The sequence below is a fragment of the Aotus nancymaae genome, unplaced genomic scaffold (assembly GCF_030222135.1).
Source record: "Aotus nancymaae isolate 86718 unplaced genomic scaffold, 86718_ANA_hifiasm-v0.15.2.pri h1tg000062l, whole genome shotgun sequence".
In the NCBI taxonomy this organism is placed as follows: Eukaryota; Metazoa; Chordata; class Mammalia; order Primates; family Aotidae; genus Aotus; species Aotus nancymaae.
This window is the reverse complement of record NW_026988476.1, coordinates 34597687-34619212: the sequence shown is the minus strand read 5'-3', so window position 1 is coordinate 34619212 and position 21526 is coordinate 34597687. Positions and strand designations below refer to the sequence as shown.

The 21526-nt window shown below is 40.2% G+C and overlaps 1 protein-coding gene across 3 annotated transcripts in view; it reads right to left on the bottom strand.

Annotated features, from left to right (window-relative positions):
• SLC28A2 (solute carrier family 28 member 2) overlaps window positions 1-18161 on the bottom strand; it is a 38662-nt gene extending 20501 nt beyond the window's left edge. Inside the window, exons 1-3 of one of the 3 annotated variants that reach the window (XM_012442291.2) lie at window positions 17987-18161; window positions 14025-14121; window positions 13800-13888 (exon numbers count right to left, since the gene is read on the bottom strand). In XM_012442291.2, the coding sequence (XP_012297714.2) occupies window positions 13800-13888; window positions 14025-14105 (170 nt within the window). In that variant the 5' untranslated portion in view covers window positions 14106-14121; window positions 17987-18161. Of the gene's footprint in view, window positions 1-13799; window positions 13889-14024; window positions 14122-15016; window positions 15052-17986 lie in introns of those variants that run through there. The other 2 variants (XM_012442292.2, XM_012442293.2) reach the window with 2 other exon arrangements.
• Window positions 18162-21526: the final 3365 nt, after the last annotated feature.

Here is a 21526-nt window from a genome sequence, read left to right as displayed (position 1 = left end):
CATATATATGTTAATACATTTTGTATGCCTTTTTTTTTTTCAATTAGTCTGACTTTTGTGAGTTGATTTTTCAGCAAACCTTCAGAGGGCAAAAGGGAAGATTTCCCTTGGTCCCTACAATGATTAATACCCATCATGGACTTCCTGTGATGATACCATTTCCTCCTCTTTATACATTCTTTCAATGACCTCAATAGAAATTTGATGATAGGAGCACTAGCTTCTTCACCTGCTGATAGCAGGCTAAGGCAATAATGAAAAAAATGGTCAGGGGAGGGGGCTCTTCCAGCAGGGACAGGCTGTCTAAAATTTTTCACTTGGGACTTGCACTAGTATACAACACAGACCTCCCACCAAGGAATTTGAATGGTTTACACCACTGTCCTATCTGGACATCCCTACCCCTCCCTGCCAGCCTTACCACCTTTCAAGTAAGAAGTCAGAACACTCACGCTTCTAAGGCAGGCAGAAGAGACACCAGAGCTGGGAGGAACAGGTGGAGAAGTAAGGGAAGAGCCAAAGAGAGAAACAATCTTTAAGGAGGAGGAAAACTCAGTGATATTCAATGATGGAGAAAATCAGGTGGCATGACAGATGAGAAGATACTAGATTTGGTAATGAAGAGGTGATGGGTTCTGTATGACAGAACTGTTTACAGGAGAATGCTGGAGTGAAAGCTGAATTGCAGGGGTTAAGGAGTTAGCGTGAGCACATATGGATGGCTTTTTGCGTAGAAAGGAAAGAAGAAGCAGATACTGCTTATTGGGCACCTTTTACCAGGTACTGCAAAACCTCATCAGTCATCTTCCCCAAATACCATAGGGTTAAGTTACAAGTTTATAAGCAAGGAAACAGCCTGCCAGCAGATGGCAGAATTAGGATTTAAAACCCAGATAGGTCTATTATTCCATTCTGCTTTTTACGTTGCTTTGGTTTGCTTTCTTTTCTTTTCTTTTCCCTCCCTCTCTCTCTCTCTCTCTCTCTCTCTCTTTCTTTCTTTCATTTTTTTTTTTTTTTTGACAGGGTGAGTACAGTGGCACAATCATGGCTCACTGCAGCTTCAAACTCCCCGGGCTCAGGTGATTCTCCCATCTCGTCCTCCTGTGTAGCAGAAACTACAGGCACATGCCACCATGCCCAGCTAATTTTTGTGTTTTTTTGTAGAGATGAGGTTTTTGCCATGTTGCTGGTCTCAAACTCCTGAGCTCAAGCAATCCTCTTGCCTTGGCCTCCCAAAGTGCTGAGATTGCAGGTGTGAGCGACTGTACCTGGCCTCCATTTTGCTTCTAGTTACAGATGTAAAACTGGAATTCCCAAGGGACCATTGCAAAGAGAGTAGAGAAGAGAGAGCATATAACTATGCCTGTGAATTCAAAGAAGCTCTCACAAAGGAGAGGACAGATGAACTACTCTGAAAGTCAAGAGGGAAGGAGTTTGCTAAGTGGATATGTTTCAGGGAGTTAGAAGAGAGACTTGGAGTGTCTCCAGAAGAGGAAAGACGTGCTTGAATGAGCCTACCGTGTTGAAAGAACAGTATCATTTTCTGTCATCAGCATGCAGGGAGCCTGTGGATAGATGATGGGAAGAAAGCCTAGAAAGAAGGGCAGAAGCCAGGCTGTATAGATCATATGCCATTCTTCTGTAGGCAGCAGAGAACCACTGGAGAATCTAGGCCAGGTAATAACATGAGCAGATGCACATTTTAGAAAGATTTCCCCTAGAGGCAGTGGGGTGGGAGATGAGCTGGAGGCCAATTAGGAAGTAACTGTGGTGGTGCAGGGTAGGACTGATGAGAGGGTTGAATGGCATAGGTGTTTGGGAGACAGAATCAACACCAAGTAGAGGGGAAGAGATGTGGAAATCTGGGATGACAGTGAGGTGCCTGCCATGAGGGACTCAGAATGGCTGATAACATTTATCAAAAGAGAGACTCCAGGAGGAACAGCAGACCTGGGAGGAAATGTGAGTTTATTCACCTTTGTATGCCTCAAGCCTAGCCAAGTGCCCAACACAGTAGGAAAACATCAAACCATGATGATAGGAGTTTGGCTTGGGATATGTTTAATTTGAAGTATATATGTGACATTTAGCTGTAGATATTTAGCAAATCATTAGCTTTGTGGTCCTGAAGCTTAGAACCAAAGTGCAGGCTTCAGATACAACTGTAAAACAAGAGTGCATGGCTTCAGACATGGCCTTCAAGACACTGAGTGTAGGAATAAGAAGAGAACACTAAAGACAGAGCCCTGGAAAATAAGAAACAAGAAAGCACCAAGAGACATCGAGTGTAAGGGTCATTAAAATCAGTAAATGAGTTTCAAGAAAGAGTTAGAAGGATCATGTTGCAGAGATGTCCAGTGAAAGTCTGTGTACATTGGACTTGATAAGTAGGTTTCATTTGCCTACTTAGTGAGAACATTGTATTTGAGCAGTGGTGGAGAAAACAAGATTGCACTGGGCTAAGAAGTGAATGGCAAGTGAGAAAACGGAAGAAGCAAGTAAATCTCACTTTTCTAAGAAACTTGGCCATGAAGGAAAATGTTATTACAAAGTTGAGGTAAGGTTGATTTTTCATTTGTTTGTTTATCGTAAAAAAGAAAGAAAGGAAGAAAAGAAAAGGAAGGAACAAACAAACTTGAGTACACTTATAGACCGGGGAAGGCTCTAAAGAAGAAGGAGTGATTGAACTAAAGAAGAAGGAGTGATTGAAGACAGGAGAAAAAGGGCCTTGTTGACAGGAATGTAGAATGGAATTAACAAGATGAGTAAAGAGGCCAGGTGTGGTGCTCACACCTGTAATCCCAGCACTTTGAGAGGCCAGGAGTTCCAGACCAGCCTGGGCAACATAGCAAGAGCCCATCTCTAAAAAAAAATTTTTTTAATTAGCCAGGTGTGATGGCATGTGCTTGTAGTCTCAGACACTTGGGAGGCTGAGACAGGATAGCTTGAGCCCAAGAGGTTGAGGTTTTAATAAGTTATGATCATGCCATTGCACTCCAGCCTGGGTGACAGAGTGAGATCCTGCCTCAAAAAAATAAAGTAAGAAGATGAGTAAAGAGACTGGCTACGGAGTCAGAAAGGTGAGTACTCTGATAAAAGAAGGGAAAAGATAATAATTCAGGCAGATACCAATACATTTAAGTTAGAACATATGGAAAGATAATTTACGTTTAAACAACATAGCAAGTGTAATATGGTATTTATAAGATATATAGAAGTAAAATGTAGTCCAAAGGCTGGAAGGGGACATATAGAAGTATACTACTATAAGGGTCTTACACTACATGTGAAGGGGAATAATATCAATTGAAGGCTAAATCTGATAAGTTAAAAATGTACATTATAAACCCTAAAGTAGCCACTAATAAAACAAAGAGATAAAGAGATAAAGCTAATAATCGAACAAAGGAGGTAAGAATGGAAGCATTTTAAAATATTCAATTAATCTGAAAGCAGGCATAAACATAGGAAAGGTAGAACACAGAATAGATGAGACAAAAACAAACACATAACAAAATATTAGGCTTAAACCATTACATTTAAGTGATCTAAATAGCCCAATTAAAAGGCAGAGACTGGCAGATTGGCTATAAAAGCAAGAGAGAGGGGGCTCTTTCAGAGAGAAAGAAAAAAGCAAAAGAGGACAAAGACAAAGCAAATTAGAAGGTAATATTATAAGTAATATTCCCATGATAAATGAAGGTGTTAATGACAAAAAATAATCTTCTTAGAAAGGAATCATATTAGATTATATATTAAGTAGCAAGGGAACTGAGGGTAGAAATGGTTAAACGAGTAAATTAAGTGAGATTGGGAATTTGAGAATAAAAGTTTTAAAACACCTGCTACAGGGAAATATGCAGGTGAGTCCACAGTGAGAAAGTGCCAGCCAGCGAAGGCTCAGGCAGTCCAATCTGGGGCCAAAGTTCCCCTGCAGTGTTATAAACTGTAATTATTTAACTGGATTCCCTGTGAAGTCTAGGCTTACTTAAAAAGAATTTGGAGCAGAAATTCAACAAGATTATCAATGAAGTTAATCTGGTATATGACTGTTATCCCCATTTCTGGTAATTAGTTTGAACAGTAAACAATTCATGTAAACAAAATTTTTTAACATGACTTAACTCTTCATTTTTGGAGTCAAAAACCAGACGAAGTGGTATTTAGAAGAAAAGCCACAAAACAGGGTGTGACTTTCCTCCAGGGCTCTCATCTCTGCTGCCCCTTCCCCAGCTGGACCCAAATTTAGGACAAGATGCTTCCCTGCCAAACCCTCCTCAGAACCCTAGCACCAATCAGCCATATAGCTCAGGGAAGGAGGCACACAGCTGAGGGTCTGTGGAGGCCACAGGGATAGAGAGACTCACAGACAGCCTAATTTCCTTTAATCTCAGCAGATGCACTCTTGACTCCACAGAAATTCTGACCTTAGAGCCCTTGCTTTCCTTTGTTTCTACTTCAGTGCATCTCTGGTCCAGTAGCTTCTCAGCCTCCTCTTTAATGTCTTAGGGAAAACCGACCTTCTCACTCACCAAGGCAAATCCTCCAACTCCTTTATCTCAACTCCACTTCCAACAATTCCCTGGGCTTGTTCTGACAATTATTTCATTATCTCACTCTTTCCGTCCTCTTCCATTGTCCACCCCCTTCTCTTTATCTGATTTCACTGGCTCCTTCTTTCAATCATCAGAGGTACTCAGGCTCACTACATCTTAAAAACAAACACCCCTCACCACCACCAAATTTTTAGAAATTCTAACAATAGAAAGAACACTCCCTGCAATACTTATGCTTGCTACATTGCTTTAGAGAAATAGGTAAGTTCAAAAAGCGTAATGAAGGTCGGGAGTGGTAGCTGATGCCTGTAATCCCAACACTTTGGGAGGCCAAGGTGGGCAGATCACTTGAGGTCAGGAGTTTGAGACTAGCCTGGCCAACACTGTAAACCCTGTCTCTACTAAAAATACAAAAATTAGCTGAGTGTGGTGGTGCTCTGTAATCCCAGCTACTCAAGAGATTGAGGCAGGAGAACTGCTTGAACCCAGAGGCAAAGGTTGCAGTTAGTCGAGATCCTACCACCGTGCTCCAGCCTGGGAGACAGAGCAAGACTCTGTCTCACAAAATAAAAATAAAATAATAATGAAAAGAAAGCAGATAAAATCAGTCTGAGTAGAAAGTAAAAAGTTTCTCTTCAAAGTTTCCCTTCTTTTTAAAAAATAATAATAAATATTAGAAATAATAGTTTGTTTTAAAGACTAATTTTCTTCAAAACCTTCTTGCTTTTTGCTAATAACTCTTTGTTAAGCCCTGTCCTATGTAGCTGTTAGACATGCTCACAGGCACATAGTACATTCTGTGTCCTTGTACTTTAAGATATTTATGCTAGATGTGCTCACAAGCATGTCCCAGCTTGCAGCCTATGCTCTTGCCTTATTTAAGAATGTTATTACTTTTCTAAGTCCTTTTGTAAGCAACTTCCTCTTTTCCTTTGTTCTCCATTGCCTTTACCTATTTTTAAAAGTTTTAAGTTGTTGACCAATCCAGTTCAGTTTAAATTGTGAAGTCTAGCTCCAACCAACCAAGATCAGACACAGCAGTAAAGACCCAATGCATATAAAATAAATATGCCTGTCTTTCCTTTGTTCATTGCACTCTCGTAGCAAGATAGCTAACAACCATACCCTTTCTGCAGAAAGTAAAATTGCCTTGCTAAAAAAACTTTTTGTCTGAATGTTGATTTTTCCTTGCAGTACCTAAAAACAAGCATTCTGTCTCTAACAGTCTGCATTGAAGGATCAGATTAAAGATGTCCTGAGGAACCAAGAATGGGGTATAAGAGAGGATAAAGACAGGGGTCTGGGTGTTTTTCCTGAGAATGGCTAGCTTATAATCAATCATTCAATCTCACCCGTTCTTCTCCAAAAGTGTCTGGAATTTGACTTCTCTAATCTGTCCCTATTCACCCTACCTTAGCCCAGGCCTTCTTCATCTCTTGCATGAACAATGATGAAGCCTTTTAACTAGTTTTTGCCAACACTCTCCCTATCGCAATCCCCTCACCACATTGCTGTCAGATTTGTTTTCCAAGAAACAATAGGGTTCCTTTCCCTCTCCTGCTTAAAAATCCCTTTGGTTCTTGAGCATAAAACCAGACCTGTTAGGACTTTATAGCACGTCTCCAACTAACACTTCCTATCTCACAGTCTCACTGCTTGCCTCTTTCCCACTATGTAGGCCAGTGTTCTGCCACTCTGAATATCTTACCCTTTGCAGGATTCATGAGAGCTTTTCACACCCTACACCTGGTATGCGCTATTACCTTTCTCCATCTGACAAACTCCTCTGCATCCTCCAAGATCCAACTAAATGTCATCTCCTAAGTAAAGCCTACCTTGATTCCTTCCAGTCAGAATCAATTGCTCACTTTCTTGTGGTCTTGTGGCATTTTACATCTCTGTTCTAGCACTTACCATATAGCATGATATTGTCATTTTTCTGTTTGCCTGTCTTTCTTAGGTTGTGAGCATATCAGGGAAAGGTGCATTTCTGTTTTTATCTTTGTATTCTTGGTGCCTAACTTAGTACCTACCATGTACTATTATTGCTTTAGGTTGCTAACAAGTGCCCAGCCCATAATAGATGTTCAATAAGTGTTTGCTGAATAAAGGAATAGGTAGATGGATAAACTCACAAAAATGATTTGCCTGTATACTTGTTACAGATAGCTAGAAAGTATGAAAGAATATCATTTACAGTGATAGCAACATCATTGAAAATACTAATTTTGTACTTCTTTTTAAATTGACAAAAAGTTGGCTGGGTACAGTGGCTCACACCTGTAATCCTAGCACTTTGGGAGGCCAAGGTGGGAGGATCACTTGAGCCCAGTAGTTCAAGACCAGCATGGGCAATATCGTGAGATCCCATCTCTAAAAAAAATTAAAATAAAATAAAATTGACGAAAATTGTGTATGTTTATGGTATACAATATGATGTCTTAAAATATGTATACATTGTAGAATGGCTACATCAAGCTAATTAACACATGCATTACGTCACATACCAATTTTTTTTAATGGCAAGTACTTAAAATGTACTCTTGTTTATATTTCATCATTTATAAAATGTACTACTATTTTTTATATGCTAAGAAAGAAAAACACTGTCAATTAAAGACTTGAACAGGCACTTCACAAAAGAGACTATTCAGTGGCCAGAGAAAGCTGAAAAGGTACGTAAGTTCCTTAACCATTAGGGAAATACAAAGCAAAGCTACAATGTGATAATACTACACACATATAATGGACACAGTGAAAAAAGATACACTCTCATAACACTGCCAGGGGAGTAAAATTTGGTACAGATATGTTTAGCATCTGTTAAAGCTACATAAACCTATATATACCCTATGGCATAGCAGTTCCACTCCAAGGTATATACCCAATAGAAAGGTATATTTATCTTTACTAAAAGACATGCACAAAAATGTTCACAGCTGTGCTGTCCATAATAGCAAAAGAGTAGAAACTACTAAAATTCTGATGCACAGTAAAATGAGGAGATAAACTGTGGTAGATTCTTACAATGAAATACTATACAGCAATTAAAAATGTACAAAGTACAATACATGCAATAATATGGAATAATCTCCAAAATACAATGTCAAACAAAAGAGGCCAAACACAAGAGTATATATATGGTATGTTTTCATTTCAATTATAAATTAGACTTCCCATATAAAGTCCAAACACAGGCAAAATTAATCTAAGATGCTAGAAATCAGGATAATGATTACCCTTAGGGAGGCTGAATGAAAAGAAACAAAATGGTTCTTGGGTACTGGTAATGTTTTGGTTCTTCATCTAGGTGATGGTCATATGGGTATATTCACTTTGTGAAAATTCATTAAGGCTTATGTTTATTTTTGTATGCATGCTTTGCTTTATTAAAAATTACAATAAAAAGGCAAAAAAAAGTTCACCAGTTAAACTATGGCAGGCAGTCTCAAAATAATAATAATAATCATAATAATAGTAATAAAATAAAATTTGACAAAAAATATTTATAATATATATACTTTTGAGATGGAGTTTCGCTGTTGCCCAGGCTGGAGTGCAGTGGCATGATCTCAGCTCACGGCAACCTCTGCCTCCCAGGTTCAAACAGTTCTCCTGCCTCAGCCTCCTGAGTAGCTGGAACAACAGGCGCCCGCCACCATGCCCGGCTAATTTTTGTATTTTTTAGTAGAGACTGGATTTCACCATGTTGACCAGGCTGGTCTCAAACTCCTGACCTCAAGTGACCCGCCTGCCTTGGCTCCCAAAATGCTGGGATTACAGACATGAGCCACTGTGCCCAGCCCCAAGGAATATTTTTTAAATGAAAAACTAATGCAAATATGTGACCTATCAAGTTTTAATGTACATTGTAAACAATTATATGTGTTAAGTACTCAGAACTTTGTCAATGAAACAAAAGATTCAAAAACAGATCCAAATTATCACATTAACTTAATAAAGTTGAAGCAACATCAGAATAGAGAGAGAACTCACAATTTAATAACTATTGCTAGAAAAGTGGATACCAGTATGGAAAAGCATCAGCTTAGAGCTACATGTCATATTACTCCCTACAAAGAACCCCACATCAGCAGAGTTAATCAAACAAAAGAACAAGTAGAAAAAGAAATAGCATACTTAAAAATCAATACAGAAACAAAACAGAATTGAAAAACGTATACGTGAAAATATTACAGATAAAGTCTATTATCTAGATTATATACATAACTTATTAACATGTATTTATTGAATTTTGAATGTTATGGAATTTTAAGTACATACTATGGGTAAAATATTGTTCCCAGTGTTATAGGAGACAAAAGGATGAAATAGAGATTGATCTTGCCCTCAATGTATTTACAGTCCAGTACAGGGGATATAATATACATGTAAGTCTATAACAAAATGTCAAAAGCTTAAAGTGTTATAAGAGAGGATCAGATAGAATGTTATGGAAGTTTGGAGGAAGAAGGGACCTCTTAGGACTGGGGCCAGTGAGGTTGAGGTGAGGAGAGGCAGCATCAGGGAAAGCTTCATGGACATGATTGCTCTTGAGTTGAGCCTTAAAAGATGTGTTGTATTTGGGCACAAAGACATAAAATGAAGACAGTACACTCAGAAGCAATGATGTAATGACACATATGACATGGAGGCAGGAAACTGAGGATTACATATAAGAAATGGTTGATAGTTGACTTTCACTAGAGCATAGTGTGGCGTTAGAAAGGGAATTGTAAGAGTTAATGTTGGAAAGTCATGTTGGATACAGATCCTGGTTGTGGGGCAGAGGTTGTGGGGAGAATTAAATACTAGGCTGTGGAGTTGGGCTTTGTTGTCAGGAGCAAGTGGGGAGCCACAGAGGTTTGTGAATAAGGGAGTTCAGGCATACTTCAGTCAGTTTTGGTAGAAGCTATACAGGGTAGGTTGGCAGGAGGAAGGGAGAACTAGAAACAAGAAATCTATGTGGGTTCTATTTGAGTTGGTCAGGAGAAAGGAAATGAGGTTCAAAATCCAGACCTTACTTTAGTTGATAAAGAAAAGTAGGCCGGGCATGGTGGTTCCTGCCTGTAATGCCAGCACTTTGGTAGGCCAAGGTGGGCAGATCATCTGAGTTCAGGAGTTTAAGACCGGCCTGGCCAACATGGTGAAACCCCATCTCTACTAAAAATACAAAAAAAAATTAGCTGAGTGTGGTGGCATGTACCTGTAATCCTTGCTACTCAGGAGGCTGAGACAGGAGAATCACTTGAACCCAAGAGGTGGAGGTTGCAGTGATCACACCACTGCACTCCAGCCTGGGTGACAGAGCGAATTTCTGTTTCAAAATAGAAAAGAACATCATACACAGAAATATGGAAAGTAAGGCAAATGGAGGAAAATGTGTAGCTTTACAAGAATTTAAAGAAATGCAAGTTAAGGTCAGGTACATGGCTCACACCTGTAATTCAGCACTTTAGGAGGCTGAGACAGGAGGATTGTTTGGGCCCAGGAATTCAAGACCAGCCTGGGTAACAAAGTAAGACCCCATTTCTCAAAAATTGAAAATAAATGCAGGTTAGAACCTTAAGTCATGATTTTATATATATGTAACTAGTTAGTATTGTTTATATGAGAAAATATAAAGTCGATGAGACTTGAAGGGAACTGGACACATTATATATCAGAGTAATTTAAAGTGTTAACAACAGTCTGGCAAAAAAAAAAAAACAAAAAACAAAAAACCCAAGATCTTTTCAGCTAAGTACTAATCTTATCCTTGTTTTACAAAGTGAAAACTGAGGCTCAGAGAGGATAAATAACTTGCCCAAAATCTGGTAAGTGGTAGAGTCAGTGGTGCAGGGGAAACTGGCTTGCACTGGTTTGAGAGAGTTGATTGTTGTATTTTCAGGAATTGTGCAAGCCATTACTAAAAATTAAAACTATACAGACGTATAATTAAATTACATTAAAGACAAAGATAATAACTACTCAAAACTCATCACTTTCTAATTATTTTTCTACATTTTACTGTTATGTTAGCTTATGAGGTTATTCCTGTCTGCTGTATGTGTATGGTGGAAATTTTATATAATGATGTGCTCTTGTACATCTTTTCCCAACTCCTTTTTCAATGACATCCCTTTGGTAACTTGAAATCAGCCATGTTGAGAGTTTTTACATTACAGGCAAATACTACAAATCAGGTCTTAATTTATTATTTAATCTAGACTAAGGATTAGCAAGCTATGGTCTGTGGGCCAAGTCCATCTCACCTTCTTTTTAAAATTTAAGTTTTATCAAAACACGCCCATGCTCATTTGTTTAGTATCATCTGTGACTGCTTTCCTATGAAAATGGTAGTTTAGTAATTGCAACTGAGACCACGTAAACCACAAAACCCATAATATTTACCACCTTGTCTTTTACAGGAAAAGTTTGCTAACCCCTTCTCTTACTCCTCGTTAAGGTGAGCAAAAATGTTAACCAACATTCATTGTGAAACTACACTTGGAGAGCCAGTTCTTTCTTCTTCTTCTTCTTCTTTTTTTTTTTTAGAGAGACAGAGTCTCACTCTGTCCCCCAGGCTGGAGTACAGTGGCACTATCATGGCTCACTGCAGCCTTAACCTCCTGGGCTCAAATGATCCTCCCACATCACCCTCCTGGAGTAGCTGGGACTACAGGCACGCACCACCACGCCCTGCTAATTTTTTAAAATTTTTGTAGAGGCAGGTCTCACTATGTTGCTCAGGCTGGTCTTGAATTCCTGGGCTCAAGTGATCCTCTCACCTCAGCCTCCCAAAGTGCTGGGATTCTACAGGCATGAGCCACTAGCCCAGTGGAGAGTCAATTCTTAAACATTTACTAGCATACCACTGTTCAAATATAGACCCAAGCAGTGTGACTCACATGATTAATGACCACACTGCTAAGCAAAATATGAAGTATCATATAAACATGAAAAACCTACAAAGAGTTTACTGCCAATTCAGTATATATATGTATATGTATATGTATATATATGAAATGATAAATAAAAATTTTTAGAGATAAGCAAATTGTGAAGAAAACAATTAAAAATTTTAAGAAGTTAGGCCGGGTGTGGTTGCTCACACCTATAATCCCAGGACTATGGGAGGCCAAGGCTGGTGGATCATGAGGTCAGGACTGATCAAGACCATCCTGGCTAACACACTGAAACCCTGTCTGTACTAAAATTACAAAAAATTAGCCGGCTGTGGTGGCATGCGCCTGTAGTCTCAGCCACTTGGGAGGCTGAGGCAGAAGAATTGCTTGAACCTGGGAGGCAGAGGTTGCAATGAGCTGAGATCGTGCCCCTGCACTCCAGTCTGGGAGACAGAGCGAGATGCTGTCTCAAAAAAAAATCTGAGAAGTCACTGAAGGCCAGGTGCGGTGGCTCACACCTGTAATCCCAGCACTTTGGGAGGCCGAGGTGGGCGGATCATGAGGTCAAGAGATTGAGATCATCCTGGCCAACATGGTGAAACCCCGTCTCTACTAAAAATACAAAAATTAGCCAGGCGTGGTGGCACGCACCTGTGGTCCCAACTACTCGGGAGGCTGAGGTGGAAGAATCGCTTGAACCCAGGAGGCGGAGGTTGCAGTGAGCCAAGATTGTGCCACTTCACTCCAGCCTGGAGACAGAGCAAGACACCATCTCAAAAAAAAAAAAAAAAAAGAAGTCACTGAAATTACTTTGAAAAATAAAGAGAAGAAAACAAACAAAAATAATCTTTTGTTTGGAAGCTGCTCTGGATCATCTCCATATATAGTCCTGTGTTACTTAACAACTGGGATGCATTCTGAGAAATGCGTCATTAGCCAGTTTCATAATTATTCGAACATCTTAGAGCATACTTATGCAAATCTAGAGGTATAGCCCATGACACATCCAGGGTATATGATGGGTCCTATTACTCTTAGGCTACAAACTTGTTCAGCATGTTTCTGTACTTAATGCTGTCGGCAACTGTAGCACAATGGTAAGTATTTGTGTATCTAAACATATCTAAACATAGAAAAGGTACAGTAAAAGTACAGTATTATAGTCTTATAGGACCACCATTGTGTAATGATATACACCATTGATATACACGATTATACACCATTGTATAATGTAGTCCATCATTGACTGAAACATCATTATGTGGCTCATGACCATATTCCCTTTAGAAGCTATCCAATATCCTCTTCTCAGCTTTTAGTGTATGACTTCTGCTCTGCACTCTTTTATAAATACCCACTCTTTTCCAGACCATGGAACATTGCTTCCTTCCATCTGATCTATTTTACCCAAACAGTTTTCTTTGACATTACTTCTGGGACCAGATCCATGAACAAATTCAAAGATTGTTCTCATTCCTCTTTCCTTGACCCCTGTTCACATAGCACTGTGGACTGTACCTTCTTCATTCTTGAGACTTTTCTCTTTTGACTTCCAAGACATTGTCCTTTTCTACTTTCTTTATTATCCTTATAATAGGTCCTTCTGTGTTTTCTCCCAGGTTTTCCTTCCCCTCCACCATTCTCAAATCTGAGTATTCCAGAACAGTTATTTGTTTTAATGATATAGTAAATTAATTAATTTTTTTTTTTTTTTGAGACAGTCTCACTCTGTCACCCAGGCTAGAGTGCAGTGGCGTGATCTCAGCTCACTGCAACCTCCACCTCCCAGGTTCAGGTGATTCTCCTGCCTCAGCCTCCTGAGTAGCTGGGATTACAGGTACACATTACCATGCCTGAGTACTTTTCTTTTAGTAGAGATGGGGTTTCACCATGTTGGTCAGGCTGGTCTTGAAGTCCTGACCTCGTGATGCACCCACCTTGGCCTCCCAAAGTGCTAGGCTTACAGGCGTGGCACCCAGCCAATAAATTAATTTCTAAGCCTCAATTTTCTAAATTGAAGAAAGGGATTAAAATGAATACCTACCTATTATTATGAAAATAAATGTGTTACATAAAGCAATCTGCAAAATAGTAAGTATATACTCAAAAAACTGTTAGCCATTATTATCACTACCATTGTTATTTTTGTTCTCAGTCCAACCAACACTGATATTGCTGAACTCCTGTTGTTTATGGCACAGGTTTAGTAAAAATTAATTACTATATATATATATATATATATATATATATATGCACATGGTAAGGTGGAGTGGTTGTAACAAGACCACAAGCTGCCTGAAGGGGCAGCCCACCCTAGGCCCTTTCCTAACTGAACTAGATTCCGAAACACCAATACCTCTGGTGAGTGGGAGGGCCCAGTCCATCCCCCAGGCTGTGTTCTTGTGCATCAGTCCTCTTGCTTCCCTCAGGCTCTACTTCTGTTTCCTATAAGTACAGGCAGAGTTGAGATCAGTCATGGAGCCCTGCCAGGGATGATGGGGATTGAGAGCAGCCAAAGACCCTACAGGAGGCCATGCAGCAGCCCACAGCTCTGCAGAGAGAAACTAAACTGGTGAATTACCATGAGCTCCAGCCCCGGGTTCTCTGTGCCAGTCTCCACTGTGGACAGAGCAATGGACTCTCTTCCACTTGCTTTCTCCATCTCCTGTTCTCCTCAACTGAAAAACAAATTAAGGGCCAAGACTGAAAGATTGGTCATTCTGTCCTGTGGGGATGGGGAGAATTTTTAGGACCAGTTACTCCTGGAAAACACGAAACTAAAAGTCTTTGAAAGCTTAGTTGATTTCTTTAAGAACTGAGAATTGAGAAGATTGGATACGTAATTTTGATTTAATAAATAATGAAAAATAAAATCCTATTTCCTCTTGTGAATAGCTAAAGAAGGGGAAATAATATAGGAGAAGAGAAATGAAAGGCAGGGAAATTGAAATATCAATTCCCCACCCAGGGCCCCAGGATCTGGGCTATAAAGGTTCCTACTTGGACCCTCAAAGAGTCATAAGGTAACTCCTTTTAGCTCTGGGGAGGCCCCACTGAGCATGCTGAGTAAAAAGGAAACAGGGAGAAGAGAGTCGGGAAGAGCCAGACCCTAAAATATTGCTGAACAGACAAAGATTAATAGGCTTTAAAGTTCCTGACTGTAATGTAGCATAAGAGTTGTTTTTTATGCCCCAGAGAGAACTCCTTATCAGTTAAATTAAGGAAACTTACATTTAAAATAATTAGCATGAATGTAAATGATCCCAAATAAAGTTTTTAAACAAAATAAGCAAACATTCGGGCCACAGAATAAGCAAACTTTATACATAGACATTCACAATTAGAGTATAAGTTCATTCTGAGATGCTTCTTTACTTTGCAGAAAATTCCCTTCCCTGTAGAATTGCTTTTAAAAATGTAATCTCTTTAAGCATTAAAAGTATAATTTCATTCAACTTTTATTGCATAAATTAGGGCCTTCCTGACTAGGTACAGACCTACCTGCATTTAGTTTAAATATAATCTCTTTAAAAATTTGGAAATTAGGCAGCTGCTCTCCCCAAACGTGTTTACCTTTGCTTACCCCACCTTGTAGAATTGATTCCCTTTGGCTCCTCAGTGAAGGACTGAAAGAAAAGCTCAGCTGCGAGGGAGGAGGGACAGCTTGGGCGGGGCATGGGGGCTTTCCGGCCATTGGTTAGTTTTATGTCTTGGGCCCTCCTTCGCTGAGCCTGCCCTCACTGTAGAGGAGGACTACACCTCTCAAGTTAAATATTATATGTTTTTAAGACTATTTTGCAGGACTAAGACTTCTGCAGAGGTGGCGCCCGCCTGTAATCCCAACACTTCAGGAGGCTGAGGCGGGCGGATTGCTTGAGCCCAGGAGTTTGAGACCAGCCTATGTAACATGGCAAAACCCTGTCTCTACAACAAATACGAAAATTAGCTGGGTATGGTGGTCCCAGCTACTCGGAAGGCAAAAGTGGAGGGATCCCTTGAGCTGGGGAGGTGGAGGTTGCAGTGAGCTGTGATCGCACCACTGCACTCCAGCCTGGGCGACAGAGTGAGACCCTGTCGAAAAACAAAAGCAAAGAATTCTGCAGGAACTTCTAACGGGCACATCCCTGGAAGCATTACCCACCACTGTACTAGGCACTGGGTAGCCTGTAAAATAAAGTAAGAGATGTCTCTGCACTCAGAAAACTTACCTTCATTTTGTGCTGGAAAGACATGCCCTAGAAAACAATGACTGCTAGGGATTCTTTTAGTAATCCATTCAACAAATATTTATTGAGTAATCACTATTAGCCAGGCACCGTTTTTGGTGCTGAGGAGATAAAAATGAGTGAGACAAGGTCTCTGCCATCAAAAAACGAACAGATCAGTGAGGAAAGGCAGATGTGTCAAGAAAGGCTTTGCATAGGCCAAGCCCAGTGGCTCACACCTGTAATCCTAGCACACTAGGTAAGGCCAAGGCAGGTGGATCATTTGAGGTGGGGCATTTGAGACCAGCCTGGCCAACTTGGCGAAACCCTGTCTCTACTAAAAATACAAAAATTATCCAGGCATGGTGGTGCAGCCCTGTAATCTCAGCTACTCAGGAGGCTGAGGCAGGAGAATCATCTGAACCCAGGAGGCAGAGGTTGCAATGAGCCGAGATCACACCACTGCACTCCAGCCTGGGTGAGCAAGACTCTGTCTCAAAAAAAAAAAGAGAGAAGAGAGAAAGGCTTTGCAGAGCTGATAACACTTGTCCTGGCCTGGGAAGAAAGGAAGAAAGAAGGCAAGCTTTCTATGACTCCCTCTAGATAAAACTTAGGATCCTTCCCTGAACTTTGATTATACCATGTTGTTGCTAAATCCTACAGAGCACATTCCATCTCCTGCTAGACTGTGATCTCCTCAAGAGCAAGATCTTTTTTTTTTTTTTCTTAAACAAGATCTTGCTTTGTCACCCAGACTAGAGTACAACGGCACGATCATGGGTCATTTCAGCTTCTAACTTCTGGGCTCAGGTGATCCTGCTACCTCAGCCTCCTGAGTATCTGGAACCACATGCATGTACCACCACACCTGGCTAAGTTGTTGTTTTGTTTTGTTTTGTTTTGTTTTCCTGTGAAGATGGGGGTCTCAATATATTGCCCAATCTGGTCTCAAACTCGTGTGCTCAAGCTATCCTCCTGTCTACTACAAAAGTACTGGGATTACAGGTGTGAGCCACTGCTCCTAGCCAGGTTCTCTATCTTGCTTTTCACTGTATCCCCAGGCTCAACACCCACCACAATATCAGACAATCAATAAATATTTGTAAAATAAATTAAAACAGCCAGGCGTCATGGCTCAAGCCTGTAATTCCAGCACTTTGGGAGACCAAGGCAGGTGGATCATGAGGTCAGGAGTTCGAGACCAGCCTGATCAACATAGTGAAACCCCATCTCTACTTAAAATTCAAAAATTAGCTGGGCATGGTGGTGCACACCTGTAATCCCAGCTACTCCAGGAGGCTGAGGCAGGAGAATCACTTGAACCCGGGAGGCAGAGGTTGCAGTGAGCTGAGATTGCGCCACTGCCATCCAGCCTGGGTGACAGAGCAAGACTCCGTCTCAAAGTAAGTAAATAAATAAATAAGTGAAAACAACATCACCACCACATAATCTGGCTTAGATTATATGGTATTAAATAAGGACTCCAATCACCAAAATAAGGACACATATTTCTATTTCCCCAGTTCTGTGTGTGTATGTGTTTGCACATGTACACACGATCCCTCACAGAGCAGATGTGTGTTGTATTCAGGATCTAGAGAAACTCACTTCACCTCTCTGGGCCTCCCACCAGTATTTCCCACCCTAATCCTATCTCATAAGATTATCATGAAAATTAAGTAATTTAATACAGAAGAAAGAACTTAGAAACTAATACTATATGACCTTGCAATTGCAGGGCACTGTAAGATCTTATATTAATTCAGGAAAATAAGATACCAGTGTTGAAAGTAAATCTGCTTACAGATATTTTCAAGCTATTGTCCTGTCTCTCAATATGATTGTGTAGTGTCTCTCGCTCGTTCTGTCTTATACATATGTATCTTTTTGTATATTTTTACATATATATGTAAATCTTATATATATAAGATATATGTATAAGATAGAACGTATACAAAAATATATAAGATTACAAAAGATATATATCACATCTTTTTTTGTTTTTACCTATTTGTGTATATATGTATGTATTTATTTTAGAGACAGGGTCTCGCTCTGTCATCCAGGCTGGAGTTCAGTGGTGAGATCATACATAGCTCACTGCAGCCTGAAACTCCTAGGTTCAAGTGGTCCTCCTGCCTCAGCCTCCTGAGTAGCTAGGACTATAGGTGTGTGCCACCATGTCCAGCTAATTTTTACATTTTTATTTGCTAGAGCCAGGGTTCTCACTATGTTGCCTAGGCTGGTTTCGACCTCGTGTCCTCAAGCAATCTTCCCACTTTGGCCTCCCAAATTGTTGGGATACAGGCTTCAGCTACCACACCCCAACAGTTTTTACCTTAAATAATTGCCACTTCTGGGGCTATATCCAAGCATAATGATAGGCACAGATCCTAGTATTCTGTTCAGGTGGAATGAGGCCAGCGATCACATCTCTGTTCTCTCACCGTCTCTCTTCCCTTTTTCTTTTCTTATAGAAAATGCGAAATCCCATGTCTTCATCTTCTAAGTGCAGTCCATAGCACTCCTCTCACTTTCCCAAGGGATCCAGATTTATTTTAAACCCAGATATTGACATAACCCAACTGCCAAGAGGAAGAGATTTAACCATACCTCTCCTCGATTAACTGACTTGGGCTCTGTTGTTTGTCTTTTGCCTTATCACATACTTTGATTGATAAGCTCTCTCGCATTACAGATCAGGAAGAATAAAGTGATTTACCCAAAGTCAAAAGCTAGTTAGTGACTAAGCCAATTCTATATCCTGAGTCCCTCACTCCCAGTTTTAAGCTATTTCTGGGCTGTAGGGTTAAACATAAATAAGAGATCCCTCTGTTTCTACAGCATTTTATAGTCTTTCAAAATATTTTTCTATACTTTCACTATCCTCACAATATTCCTGTAAGGTAACCAAATCAGCTACTAATCCTATTTTAGATTAAAAAAAAAAAAGACTCAAGATGAACAATTTGCCTAAAGTCATACAGTTACTTAGAGGAGAGCCAGGATCAGAGGCTAGCTCTGGTCATTTCTGTGGAAGTTGAACCTTATAACTGTCCTAAAGGTTGTAACTCTCCTAAAGCCTAGAGGTTACTCCTGGAAAACGAGGTGGCCTGAAAAAAAACCCATCTGGGAAATAAATAGGATATAAGTAATAGATGATTTTATTTTTTTCTGCTTTTATATCTCTTTCAATTACTGGAAGAAGCAGGTAGAACTAAGGAGAATATAGGGACTTAACAATTTTGGTCTTAATAGAGTAACTGGCATTTAACTAACCCTCCTGCCAAAAACAACTGCTAATCTCTCATACAGTGTTCTCTCTTTTGTTATCAGTCTTTTTTCTCTGCATGTTTCATTTTGATAGTTTCTATTGCTATGTCTTCAAGTTCACTAATCTTTTCTTCTGCAATGTCTAAGCTGCTAGTAATCCTATCCAGTGTACTTTTAATTTCAGATGTTGTATTTTTCATATCCAGCGGTTCTACTTTTTTTTTAAATGGAGTCTCGCTCACCCAGGCTGGAGTGTAATGGCATGATCTTGGATCACTGCAACCTCTGCCCCCTGGGTTCAAGTGATTCTCCTGTCTCAGTCTAATCTACTGTAATCCCAAGTAGCTGGGATTACAGGTTCATGCTGCCACGCCTGGCTATTTTAGTAGAGACAGGGTTTCACCATGTTTCCCAGGCTGGTCTCGAACTCCTTAGCTGAGACAATCCACCCACCTCGGCCTCCCAAAGTGCTAGGATTACAGGCATGAGCTACCACCCCTGGCCCAGAGTTCTATTTCAAATCTCTTTTTATGTCTTTCATTTCTCCATCAAGCTCATTACTTCCTCTACCTTCTTGAACATAATTTAATATATAAGGGATGTATTAAAATACCTGTTTTAATCATTTTGTCTTCTAATTCCGTTATCTGTGTAATTTCTGTGTTTGCTTCTATTGATTGATTTTTCCCCCTTGTTATGGGTCTTATTTTATGTTTTATTGCATGCTAGGTAATTTAAAGTAAGGTGACAGTTAATATGAGCTTTATATAGTTGAGTACTGGAATTTTTTGTATTTCTTTACATATTTTTGGACTTCATTCTAATATGTAGTTAAATTACTTGGAAACAGTTTGAATACTGAAGCTTCTTTTTATGCTTTATTAGGCAGGTCTGTAATAGCCTTTAATCCAGAACTAATTTAGCTTTACTGTAGAGGCAATCCTATTCTGAGATCTTTACTCAATGCCCCAAGGGTTAGAAGGTGTTTCCAATTCAGCTGGTAGGTTCCCTGCCTCTGTGAGCTCTGAGGATTTTCTACCTGCTGTTGTCTCATAGTTCTTTCCCAGAATCCAATGGTTTCCTCACACGCATGTACAGATCAGCTATCTCTTTGTGCCACTAACTCCCCCTTGATACTATGCCCTGTAAATTCTAGTGAACATGGCCTCCCTGAACTCTGAACTCTGTGAGGCTTCCCTGAGCTATAGCCTGGAAACACTCCCAGGAAGTAAGCTGGGATGACTTAGGGCCCATGATATTTCTCTTGTTTTAGGAATTACCATCCTGTACTCCTTGTTGTCCAATATCTGAAAACCATTGCTGCATATATTTTGTCAGGATTTTTTAGTTGTTGAAGGTGACAGGGTAAATTTGGCCCCTTTTACTCTATCTTGGCCAAAAGTAGAAGTCTATAAATAATTATCGAGTGTCTACTACTATGCTGGACACAGTCTTAGATGTTGAGGATGCAGTAGTGACCCAGACAGACAAGAGTCCTGTTCTCTAGGAAGATGCATTTTAGTGAAAACAACTGTTGGATCCTATAGTAGGAATGGATACAATTACAAGGTTTTCACTTCTACCTTGTGAGAAGACTTCCAGCTCTAAAGCTGTAGCTTCAAACAGTAGCAGATTGTGCAGGAAGGCAGGGTGAGGGGTAGGTGGAGAGAGCTGTTTAAAAATATTGCCTACCATTTTGTAAAAAAAAGGATAATTTGGCCATAACAAAACTGCATTAGAACTGACTTGGGTAAATATAGTGCCCATTTTGTAGAATCCTTATGAGGCTGAGTTAATTCATGTGAAGTGCTTAGCTTAATGTTCAGTGTGGACCACTCTTCACCTCACTTCAGTTCAATTTAACAAATACTGATGGACTTCAACCCATATTTCAGAGTAATGTCTGGTGCCTTTCTACCCATTCCTATATAACTTCCATTTTTATTCCTATTGTCTCCTACCCTCAGATTCAGAATTTTCTTCAAAAGAAACTCTCCTGTCCAGAAGCAGCTACATAATTTGCAGGGCCCAGTGCAAAATGAAAATATGGGTCTCTTGTCCAAAAATTATTAAGAATTTTAAGACAGCAACAGCAGAGCATTCAACCAAGCATAGGGCCTTTCTGAGAGTGGAGCCCTGTGTGATGCCCAGGTCATATGCCCATGAAGCTATTCCTGCCCCATTTCACTTCCAGAAAAGCTCCAGTCTCTTCTATGATGCCCTCAGCCATCTGTTAGACAGACGAAAAGCCTCTCAGTTAAAACAAACACACAAGGCCAGGTGCAGTGGCTCATGCCTGTAATCCCAGTATGTTGGGAGGCCAAAGCAGGAGGATCACTTGAGCCCAGGAGTTTGAGCCATACTGAGCTATGATTGCACCATTACACTCCAGCCCAGGCAACAAAGTGAGTCTTCAGGCCAGGCATGGTGGCTCACACCTGTAATCCCAGCACTCTGGGAGGCTGAGGGGGGTGGATCACCTGAGGTCAAGAGTTCAAGACCAGACTGACCAATATGGTAGAAACCCCATCTCTACTAAAAATGCAAAAATTAGCCAGGCGTGGTGATGGGTGCCTGTAATCCCAGCTACTCGGGATGCTGAGGC